The sequence below is a fragment of the Etheostoma cragini genome, chromosome 18 (genome assembly GCF_013103735.1).
Source record: "Etheostoma cragini isolate CJK2018 chromosome 18, CSU_Ecrag_1.0, whole genome shotgun sequence".
NCBI lineage: Eukaryota > Metazoa > Chordata > Actinopteri > Perciformes > Percidae > Etheostoma > Etheostoma cragini.
This window is the reverse complement of record NC_048424.1, coordinates 12,260,120-12,272,074: the sequence shown is the minus strand read 5'-3', so window position 1 is coordinate 12,272,074 and position 11,955 is coordinate 12,260,120. Positions and strand designations below refer to the sequence as shown.

Here is an 11,955-nt window from a genome sequence, read left to right as displayed (position 1 = left end):
AGCCCTACAATAGGCCTTTTGTGGCTGTAGGATTAAGTGTGTGTGACTGTGTGTGTGTGGGAGATGAGAATGGAGTATTTAATGACTAGTCCTCATAATATTTGGCATATTAGAGACAGAGCAAATAGTTCATTTACTTCAAAAATTACTCTAGAGAGTCTGCCTTCACAGTGGTATTTACACTTTAAACCACTACAGGCTATTTGTACTAAAGGAAGGACTATAAGCATATTTCCAACTTAAACATACTGTATGTCAATCTTGTTCATTGCCAGTGCGGAACAGCTTTTTAAATTGCTATCACTATTACATCTTCAACTGAAGATATTTTTACTTCATTTAAAATTATCTACTTCCAAAATTAACTAAACACAAGGATGTAATAAAAACAACACACTTTATTTACTAGGCAGTATAGAAAAGTATAAAAAAACATTCCAAACTTGGACTGTATAAATGCTTTCAGGAAATCATTTTTGCTCAAAAGCTAGTATAAAAACAAGGCGTATAAAAAGATTGTCTGCTAAGTGTTTGACATGGGCTACTGCAGTCTTAGTAAGAAAACACAATGCTGATTGAATAGGCATTATACAAAAATACAAAACGATTCAAAGAAATGTTTAAAAACAAAACAAACATATAAAAAGTTTCAATTCAAGGGATTTGTTTGTAGCAAAATATAAAACATCAGTGTTTAGTACTCCCGCTTTTTATGGATAATATAAGATATAAGAAGTGCAGCTTGGTCTTACTCTTACTGGGTGAAGCTCATGGATTCAGACATATTAGGTCATTCAAGTTGTTTTTAAATGTATAAATATATATATACTTAGACTTTTAACACATATAATGTTTGTTCATAAAATGTTTCCTCATAAAGGGTTTTGTGAAGGCCAGAAATAAATTGAAAATTGAAATGAAAACTTAATTTATATGAACTAAAGGTAATACTAGTAAGGCCGGCCCCTTTTGTTGTGTAAAATAAGATAATTCTTAGTTGAATAATGATGGAAGAACAGATGCAGCTGTTCTTGTTCAGTAGTTAGGTGTTTACATGAGGTGCACAGACCAAGCACTGAAAATTCTCAGTAGAGACAAAAAATAATAATAAAAGAAACAGTAACGTTTCATGACTGGAATAAAGAGGTCAGTTTTGAATTCATTAATATGCCTTTGGATTTATGATAATGCTAACAGGGCTTAAATACTTTCCTTACAACACTGCTCCATTGGCCAATTTTTAAAAAACAACAACAACATTATCATTATTATCAAAACAAAAGAAATAAATTAATCAACTTGTTCTTTATATTAATATCAAAATTCGGAATTAATAATACAGCCCAATGCAAATCATATAGCCACCGTTTCCCATTTATAATACAACATCGATAATAATCCAGTGACAAGACCAAAAGTAATAGGACGTACAATAGAACCCAGAGCAAATTCTATTTAAAAGATTTCAAAAACAAAATAATTGTTTAGTCTTTGGTTGGTTGAAATCCAACAAGTGTGAGTGTAAAACCACCAATGGCATAGCGCCTCTCCCAACTGTTGTACCACAACAAATATGTCATCCGCGGCGCTGCGTCCAGCGCAGGGATTGTTGATCTTACAGTCCAACATGTGTCTCTAGTCTACATGACCAGTGTCCTCGTAGGGTAAGTGTTGATGTACTTGTGGCTCTGCTCTGAGGCCAAAACGTGCTCCTCTGTTTTCCCACAGGTCACCTGTTCCCAGGAACTGAGCTGCTGTGGAGAGAACGGGAAGGCCATGAGTTTTTTGTATCCTTTTTTTCAGTTTGTCAGCAGATTAACGAAAAAAAACAACAACTAATGGCCCAACTTCCATGAAATTTGGTGGAAAGTTGTACCATGGGCGGAGGGAGAACCCATTAAATTTTAGAGCAAATTCTTTTTCACTTTCGTTAACATTGCGAGATGGTGGAGGCCTGCACTCTCCGAGCGCCCTTCTAGTTCAAACTTAGATCCGTACATTATTACATAGAAACGTGTACACACCTGTAGTGGGCTGGCCATGCCTCTGTGAGGAAGGTGGTAGGTTTTGTGGCCATCTTCACTCAATAATGAGCTAGTGAGTAGGTCCTTAATGAAAATGTAAAAACATATTTTAGCAACAGAAGTCAAGATTAAGATTTAAGGATGTCTGTGAGTATTCAAGGACAGCTTCACATTAGAGAACATGAACTGTTAGGTCAATGTGAGCTTACAGGTACTTCCTGTGCGGGGCCGTTTGGGGAGAAGAGCTGTGTGTGAAGGTCTTGTCCTTCCCACTGCATACACGGGCTCCCCTCACATGGAGACTCCACCTAGGACCCAAAATACATCACAGTAAATATCAACATGGATACATACAGTAGTCTCAAACAATGCTACTGATAATTAGTATATAAGTAATAATAATGAACTTCCGCATCAAAACAAATCACAGTACTTCTTTTGTCAGCTCGCATTTATCTGTTTGTTTTTTTCCATATGTGTGCATGTTGAGTGTTAAGTACCTCTTGTTTTATTTTCTTCAGAGGAGGCTGCTCAATGGCACACTCCATTGGCTCCTGCTTGATGGATTGTACCATCTGCTGCTCCAAAGGGGAGTTCTGGAAAAGACACACATACCCCCGGTCACAAGGACACTTTAGCAAGCACAACAGAAGGTAATATGACAAATTCTAGACTTGAGATATTTTTCTAAGTCTTTTTCTCACCAGTAGTTTGAGGGGTCCATACTTGGCCTCCTGCATGGCCAGGGCTGACCTGAAAGGTGTGGGTGTACAAGGAGATGACTCCAGGAGCGAACGACGAATGTTTGGCGTTCTGAACCTGACAGAGAGAAAGAGAGAGAACAGTTTATAATGCATAATTTGCCACAATTCTGCATATTTGAATAAGAAAATGTATCAGAGATAATGCTGCTTACATTTTGTTCTCTTTCTGGGGTCTGATAGTGTGGTTGATCGGCGGCTTGGAGTCCACAGGCGAGCTCATTGGTAAACTGTCATTGTCGGAGTGTTCTGGGCTCATTGATTGGTTGAGAAACTGTGAAAAACAGAAGGGAACCCAGTTGATTAAAATAGAGTTACAGGTTTATTTAAGCACAAACAATCTGGCAGATCATGGAAGCACACCTGGTCTCAACTATAGAAATGGAGAGGTAAGAAGAAAAGAGAGCCGGTGCTTCAAAAGACAAGTCATAGATAAAATTATTGAAATGAAACTAAAAGATGGACAATAAAATGGTGAATGATTGGTTGTTGATATCATCAAGGTGGCAGGTTGGTGATTGGATGGATTCTAATCAAAACGCAGCTCCTTTAACTACCTGTGAGGGTGAAAAGGGAAGGTTTCTGACTGGTGAAGGCTTGGGGGTTGAGCAGATGAAACCAGCCCATGCTCCGAGAGCAGTTCTTGAGCCCTGATTGGGCAAGAGCCTGTCTGTTCTGAGAACGCTCCTATCCAAGAGCCCGCTGGTAGTGGCCTCATCCACTGAGGAGAGGCTCTAGGAAAAGGGCGGGAAAATATGGGTCAAAGCCCATTACTCTGTAAAATCTATGTTGCTACTTGCTAAGCTATCCGATTTTCATCTGGACACAGTTGGTCATGACCCACAAAAATGACCGTAATGTCATCACACCATGTAGCCCAAGGATAAAGTAAATGCAGATACTCACTGAATCAATGACACAATCCATGAACTCTGGGATAGTATCTGAGAACGTCGGACTGCTGTGATTGCTGTTATTGTTGTTGTTGTTGTTGTTGTTGTTGCGGCCGTTATTGCTGTGGGCGCGTGTTGCAGAGGCGCTCTCTTCAGGTAGGCAACTCTGGTCGAGAGGCAGGGCAGGGGCCTGGTGATGAGGTAATAACATTACACTATCTGAGCTGTTGGTCAAAGAGCTCTGGCTGGCCCAGCTTGGATAGGACAAATTCATCTAGGGGAGAGAAGGGTATAAAGAGTGAGGGCTAGAAATAACTGTCAAAGAATAATCATCAGAAAAAATGTGAGCCCAGTAGGATGAGTGTCGAGCCTGACAATAAGGGAAGAGGTGTCAAATTTGAGCAGATGAGAAAAAAAAAAGGAGAAAGGGAACTTCAATGTAAAGAAGTGTTGAGTAGAGGGTTGCACAAGGGGTCATGCACACGCGCTAAAATGGCAATAAGGTCCTATTTCATAATTTTTGCAGAAACCAACCCCCCAGATGTTTCCTCCTCACACGAACACACACACAGATCTAACCACTGTCCTTAAAGCCAGGGTCAAATGCACATGCTCGTAAATAGTGCTGTCACACATACTTCGAAGCAACACTTACGCAGACACACATGCGACTTACCGGTCGTGATGGCTGGCCCCTCAGCTCATCTTCTGTTGACATGAGCAGCAGTTCGATCTCTTTCACCCTCTGCTCCTTCTCAGGGTCCTCCTCACTATAGTGTCTCTGAGAAAAAGGAAGCAGGAAGCAGGAAACAGATTTTGAGCAACAATTCATCTTCACTTACAATCCCTCCTGTGGCCAAACTATCTAGTCTCACTAGTGAACAATTATGCTGTGTTTACTTGCTGTTTTTACCTGTATAGCAGCGGTTCCATGCTGGGGAATGTTCAGCAGGTTCAAATGCAAGGCCATGGGTAACGGTATCTGTTAAGCCAATCAGAAACACACATCCAAGTCAAATCAATGAATCGCTTGCACCTACACAGTCAGGATCATTTAGTTTTCCTGCTAGCATCAGAGTTTTAGTTTAAAGCCCACTCACTCTGTGTGTGTCGGAGATGTAGGTGTAGGGAGGCAGCTGCGAGTGATTATGCGAGTGGTGAGGGAAACCCATGATGTGAGTGTTGGTCTTCACATAGCCATGGCTAATGGAGAGCGAGGAGTTCTTTGCTGCAATCTGAAGATAGCCCTCCTGTTCCACCTTTCGCCTCATGGTGGAGTTCCAATGGTTCTTTATAGCGTTGTCAGTCCTGGTTGACATAAATGACACATTCACTTACGGGTTATTCACTACAAAACACATCCACATGCCCACAAACATGCACAATGCAAAGATATCCTGGACCACTAGTGGTACAAGCACACACAGAGGCTGCAACAGATCATGCACACACTTACACACACACACAACTGATAAGGATATCAGGACAGAGCAATTACAATAATGTCAAAACTAAAGTATCTTTTTTTCACTTAGTCTTATTCATTAGCTTCTAGCCCTTTCTCTAAATGATAAATGTCAGGACAGTGTGTTTTTATAACCTTATTTCTCCCAATCATTCTGTATTCCTATCTTTCAAAAACAATGGAAATGTTTCCGTATCCACACCTCCATCTTCTTTAATTTTCTGTATGCTCACTTCATCCCTTTTCTCAATTGTTTCTTCTCTCTTCCTCCCTCCTTCAATGTCCTCCCCTCCATAACATTGCTCAGTCAACCAACAAGGGTTTAGTGATTCATCTAGCTTCTCTTTTTTTCACCTTCATTCTCTGCCTTACCTGCCGGGGAGCAGCTTAGCGATTTCGGCCCAGCGGTTGCCCAGCTTCTCGTGGGCCTGGTAGATGATTCGGTCCTCCTCCTCAGTCCACGATGTCTTTTTCACCTCTGGGTTCAGGTGGTTGTGCCAGCGCTCACGGCACTGCTTGCCGATGCGCCCCTTCAGGTGCTTGGCAATCACAGACCAACGCTTGGCTCCATACTTCTGGACAAGCTCAATCACCTGTGGTGTGTGTTTGTGTTTGTTTGTGTGTGTGTGTGTGTGTGTGTGTGTGTGTGTGTGTGTGTGTGTGTGTGTGTGTGAGGGTAGGAGGAAGAGCATTGAAAAGGAAGAGAAGTAAATGGTTGTGGAGGGGCATGAGGAAAGAGGAAGGAAGGAGCAATAACAGAGAGGAGAGGGAGAAGTAAAGGGGTAGAGAGTAAGAAAAAGGTGTAAGGTGTAAGTTATATAAGGTGTAGAAAAGATAGGGGAGAAAGTGACAATAAAAAAGTTGTATACATTGTATATAAACGTATACATTGTGCCAGTGAATGCTTCCCCTCCCCTCAGTCCTTTCCCCTTTCTTTATCTTTGAACATGTAGAGGTGATTGAGAACACCTGCTGGTGAGCACTGAGGGAGTTTCCAGTGGAACGTTAGCCACTCTGCTAATCATAAAAGTGGCATCTGAGTGGAAATATAACTCCTTTGGAATAGCCCAATAAATACTGCACAGGATTTAAGAGACTAAGCATGTTACTTGTTGAGTAACATCAACTTTTTTGGCAAACTACAAATGTGCAACAGCAGCCAAGGAGTTGCTACAGAATAGTTTTTTTAACCTGGATGACACTTGGTTGCCTGATCCAACTACGTTACCCAAACATCTAAAGGGGTTCTGCATTACTACTGTATGTGCAAAGACAAATGTGGTTTTGTCATTGATTTTCAGTATTTTTTGTGTGACCCGTTAAGTTCTGAGTGCATTAAAGTTTTCTAAAAGGCTGTTTTCTTACCCTCTGGTCCTCCTCTTTGGTCCACGGCCCTTTGATGAGCTCTGGGTTAAGAACCTTCTGCCACCTGTGCTGGCACTGCACATCTGTACGATTCTGGTAGGTGAGAGAGCAGGGATTAGTAATCATTCTTATACTTTGGGAGGTTTTTGTGTATGTGTGTGCATGTGTACATGCATGTGTAAGCACAGGCCTCCTACTTACAGTTAATAAGCTTGCAATAAGTTTCCAGTCTTCTGAGCCATGAAGCTCAACAAGTTTCTTCAACTTCTCATCCTGAAAAATATAGAAAACATATTGCAGTTTGTCAGCCTCACTGCAATGCACATCACTCCAAGCTATTTAACACAATAGTCAGTCAATGTGGTTAGACCAGACAATAATAAAAAGAAAGGTCCTAGGGAATGATCTCTCCTTAGGTCATTTCTATCCAATATGTGAGCTGCGTTAATCATTCTGTATATGTAACAGCAGGATTTGAATTGTGTTGAAGGGTCTTTGTGTGTGTACCTCTTCTCGTGTCCAGCGTGTTTTGCCAAGGTGACGTTTCCCTGCCTTGGCCAGTGATCCATCATAATCATGTTCATACATCTCAGTCTCCTCCTCATCCTCCTCACTACTGTAAACACTGCAGACAAAGAAGGAGAGAAACACAATGAGAAATTCAGAAGATGAGGTGGAGGCTGTGTGAAAAATAGTGTAAGATAATAGAAAAGAAAATGAGAGCACCATAAGAACCTGTCTATTTCCAAACTACTCCCTAATAATCTCTTTAAAGAGTGCATAAAGAACTCAGCCCACTCTTTAATTCATCAGGTGTCAACACAGACAGAACCAGTCATTCTTGAAGGTTTGGGTGCAGGCTTTTAGCCAAGACACCCACAAGAGGAGAGAGAGAGAGAGAGAGAGAGAGAGAAAAGAACAGCAAGTGGGAGGGAGGGGGGGGATGGATGAACAGGTTCCAATGTTTTTAGTTTCCACAGATACTGGGATTGGCACATGCGATCATAATTTTGTGACCCTGGCGTGTTCAGACCTGCAGTGGTTTGCATTGTACAAGATAATCACACACACACACACACACACACACACACACACACACACACACACACACACACACACAGTTTGTTAACCAATCAGAATGTAGAGCATAGACAACGTGGAAGCTAAGTAAGATACTTTAATGTCATACAGAGAGAGCAACAGGTGAACAGGAACCCCACTGAGGTGTGTGTGTGTGTGTGTGCAATAGAGGATATTTAAAGTGGATTAGCTTCCTTATTTTTGTCCATTTACCCAAATGCGTGACTATCTAAATAACAGCAATGACCAAACAGAAAAATGTACAGCAGTCATTTTCTTTTAAGTACATTAAATGCTGATGTGTCAATTGTATGACATATACCAGAAAAAAAAAAAGAAAGAAAATATGACGGCAAATAAAAATGGATGAGTAGGCTACTTCGTGTGCACAAACAACACGCAAACAAAATATCAATTCACGCACCTAAACACTAACTGGTCAAACTTAACACGCAAGTTCAATGCAAGTAGCCAGATGCTTTTCAGGGAAAGTTGATGCCGATCGATGCTCATCAAGAAAGTCTACAAAACGGTAAGCTGGTGAGAGTGACTGAAGTTTACATTTATGGAGAGTCTTGTACCAAAACATAGGAAATACACAACATGTAGCCACTTTTCGAGACAAGTACACGTAGGAGACGCTGAAAGCGCAGTTTCCAAAATAACAGTGAGCTTTCAGAGATGCTGCGGCAACATTCAGGGTGTATGAAAGTTTCATTAAGGCGGGTTTAAAATGACCTATATGACAGCTTTATTGCTGCAGGCTATGGGCTAAGATCTTATCTGGAAGTAAAAAACGTGAAAAAGAAAACAAGTCTGCAGGGCTGAATAGGGCAATGGTCAACAAAGCGCCTATTTTCAAAACCTTCATTAACTAAATTTAGGACATAGAAATGCGTGTTGCAATACACGCATTTGCAATCAGTACGTTTTGACAAGTCTCATATACTCTATGATGCATTGTGTTTAATTTAGTATTTATTATAAACTCCTATCCACGCAGTCCTGCGCACAGCGTGGCACGAGTCTGTCCACCCGCCTAATGTTATTAATCCGTGTGTGTGTGTGTGTGCTTTTGTGTTAGAGCGCGACACATACAGAGAGAGAGAGACCCCTTTCTCTCTCTCACCACTGACAGCAGCTCTAGAAGCGCACATGCCGGATGACCACCACCTGTCATGGGCGCGCGAGCTAGACATCCACACCACGACTTAGCTTTAACGGCCGAGAAAACTAAAAAAAATTGCTTGTTACCTAACGTAACAAGCACAAATAGAGCATAGACAACTTAAAATGTAACGAAAAAGATTAGTAACTCTGTCAATAAGCTGTACCTTTAACGTTCTTTCCTCAACTCATGCCGTATTCAACAACGTAAATGATGGCAAACGTGAAAAGAAAACCAGTAACAGTTAACGTGAACTACGTACGCTATAAGACGCACATAGAGGGGAAAGGAAAGTTAAAGATGATACAAATGAAAGAGTAAATGGTCTGTATGAGCTTACCTGTTTCTCGGCCGCCGAGCCATGTTAATATCTGTGAGCGGCTCGCAGGTTGCGCTGAGCACGTACTTTCACTATCTGCGCTGGGTTTGTTCTCCCGGGGAAGAAGCAGGTTGACATTAATTTAAACTACTGCAGCCTCCACTACAGCTCCTCCCCTTTTCTTTAGCATCCCGGTAAATTTGGCGCTCCTGAGAGCATGTGGCGAACTGCGCATGTTCACTAAAGTATACTTCAAATACCGTCCGACGTTTTGAAATTACTATTTGAAAAGACACGGAAAAGTCCGAATTTTAGGTAATATCCAAGAAAGCGACTGTAATTTTAAGAACTCTTATATTTCCAGAAAATGTATCAACTTGTGTTGTTTTATTTTGCTGAGGAAAACCTTATAGTCCACCGTCTAAACCAAAATGGGTTCATGATGCGTAGCCAGATCCACACTCTTACATTACATATTACAAATGCCATGATAACATGTGGCTGGATTATAAGGCCTAGGCCTACTGCAAATTAAAAAAAAAAATAGTTGGGAAAAGTGCATAATGGATAAGGAATTGGACAGTGCCACTGAAACATTTACAAAGTATTCTTGAATGCACCAGTTCACAACACATATAGTAGACTTGTCAAAGGCGGGTTTCGCCTTGTTGTCCGCGCTAAACGCTTTTTGTAAACAATATTTGCGAGTTACCTTTTCTGATAAAAAAAAAAAGAGAGAAGGGACTGAGTATATATAAGGACGTAGTTAAACAATCGCGGAATGGGGTTTTGGCATGCGAGGAAAGTTAAGTTGCAATGCTGGGCTCGCGCGGCTACCTAGAATGCCTGCTGGTGTTGCAAATTGCCTAGATGCCTACAGACATTTCTCAGTAGGCTAATAAAAAAATAAAAGACCTTGGTCTTATCATTCGGTAATAAAATTGGCTTTTATGTTCACCCAGACAAAGAAAGTAATGTAGGGGGAACTTCAACTTTTTTCGCTGGGATGTATTGCACATAACTCTAGGAACTTCCTTTAAAACACACGATAATATATGAAGTTGTTCGTCAAGTTATCTTTGAGAATCTTAAAACGGCAGTTTGCTGATGATGTCTTTGCAATCATTAAAAATGATAATAATTCACACATACATTATAGTTGATCCTGTTTTTCATTGTTTTTCAGCAACTCTCTCTCAATGATGGATGCTATCATAATGCTTTCTTCCCCAGATGTAACTTCTCCATTATCCTGTAGGCCCAATGCAAATGGCCACCAAGTATTAGGATTATCTTGTTTTGGTTGAGTTCTCCATTCTCCCTGGGTCAGGACTGTCGTCGCTGAGACATTCATTAAAGGAGTGAGGGTGTGTGTGTGTATGTGTGTGTGGGGGGGGGGGGGGGGGGGGGGGGGGGGGGGGTGCTTTATTTGTATAAATGTGTCTTCTCATTGTATTAGTTCTACCGTACGCGACCGTATTGCCCTGGTCACTTGTAATTACCATCACCCCAGACCAGCTTATTGTACCAGGGCAGACATCATAATAGTGGCCTGATAAAGGACTGCATGTACACATTCATACACTCATTACTATTTGAAGCAACAGGGTGGATAGAGTGCTTATTGAAGAAAAGCACTTACTGCTGGACATGCTGTACAGCATGGAATATTTTATATTTACTATTATTCATGCAATCTAATTATTAACTGCTGGTTCAAAGGCTATTTGTAACATAAACAAATGCCGGGTTGCAATGGCTGTAGGCTCCAAATCCTTTACACACCTGTGTACACAAGCACTGTTCCAGTCATTTTGCCTTGAGGAGGTGGTACTTCTAATCTATTCAAAACATATTTTAATTACTGCCGCTATTCTGCAAGATTGCAATACATATATACAGCACAAAAGAATGATTAGCCTGAAAAAAAGAAGCAAAATAAATGACATAAATCATACTTGTACAGTAATGCACAAGTACAGTATGTAAAGTAAAAACAAATATGTAAATTCTGTTCTGTCTCCACTTGTCTGATTTGTGTGCATATTTGTAAGTAAGTGCCTTTAACTTTTTTTCTGCACAAGCCCCAAATGTGTCTTTTCCCTCGAGGGTAATATTAAAAACTACATCTTGTTATCTGAAACCAAATTGAATGAAGGGAGCCAGGGCATGCAAATTCCCCAGTAGGTTGAGCAGGAAGCCTGAGACCCATTGATTCCAAGCTGAGGAAATTTGCATGGGCACGATTGGACAGGTTAAAGGCAGGTATTGTGATGGCTGCCCCTTTTGCAAAGCATTGTGTTCAGGTTGGCTCATTTGAATGATTTTTAATGATGGCCCCTGGGCTTAAGATATCACCCCACCAGGCTTTCGGATCCAGATCTGGGAAGGCCAAACGTGTATTGTTAATTGTATGTGTATGTAAAGGCCTGCATTGAAGAAGAGTTAACCCCAAGTACAACAGTGAATGTGATCCTGTATGGTTATGTGGTTAAATAAACAAGCAAAGGATTCATACATTACCATTGTTCTGCGGTACATTGAAATCCTCATTCATTTGTTACACCTACTTGCCTAATGAATACGTATGGGAATAGATGATCAAATGTCAAACTTTGTTTCTTATTTTAGAACTAATTTAATTTGAAGTAATTCATTGTTCCCTTATAATTGCACAATTTGTTAATTCAAGGACCTCACCTGTTCTTTCACTGACTTTAGTTGTTTGGACCACCTGTCAGACTGCCAAAGGTCTACGTTTTGCATTTTCTGCAAGAGTGAGGTCCTGTGAAATACTCTTCCCATGATGCCTAGAGCCTAAATTATGTAAAGCATTACCTCACTGCCAACTTTTGGGATGGACGTCACCCCTCACCCACT

General features: G+C 40.9%; 1 protein-coding gene across 3 annotated transcripts; it reads right to left on the bottom strand.

Moving 5' to 3' along the window:
• Positions 1-378: 378 nt before the first annotated feature.
• myb (v-myb avian myeloblastosis viral oncogene homolog) lies at positions 379-9,280 on the bottom strand. Of its 3 annotated transcripts, none has more exons than XM_034900542.1 (16): positions 9,097-9,280; positions 7,016-7,133; positions 6,710-6,781; positions 6,509-6,601; positions 5,516-5,736; positions 4,779-4,986; positions 4,592-4,660; positions 4,355-4,459; positions 3,692-3,952; positions 3,343-3,519; positions 2,941-3,059; positions 2,729-2,843; positions 2,525-2,620; positions 2,234-2,332; positions 2,025-2,108; positions 379-1,754 (listed from the first exon to the last, which is right to left on the bottom strand). In XM_034900542.1, the coding sequence occupies exons 1-16, from the start codon at positions 9,117-9,119 to the stop codon at positions 1,641-1,643; spliced, it is 1,974 nt and encodes a 657-aa protein (XP_034756433.1). In that variant the 5' UTR covers positions 9,120-9,280; the 3' UTR covers positions 379-1,640. The 3 variants fall into 3 exon arrangements, with proteins under 3 accessions (XP_034756433.1, XP_034756434.1, XP_034756435.1); XM_034900543.1 differs by having other exon boundaries at positions 379-1,751; XM_034900544.1 differs by lacking the exon at positions 3,343-3,519 and having other exon boundaries at positions 447-1,754.
• Positions 9,281-11,955: the final 2,675 nt, after the last annotated feature.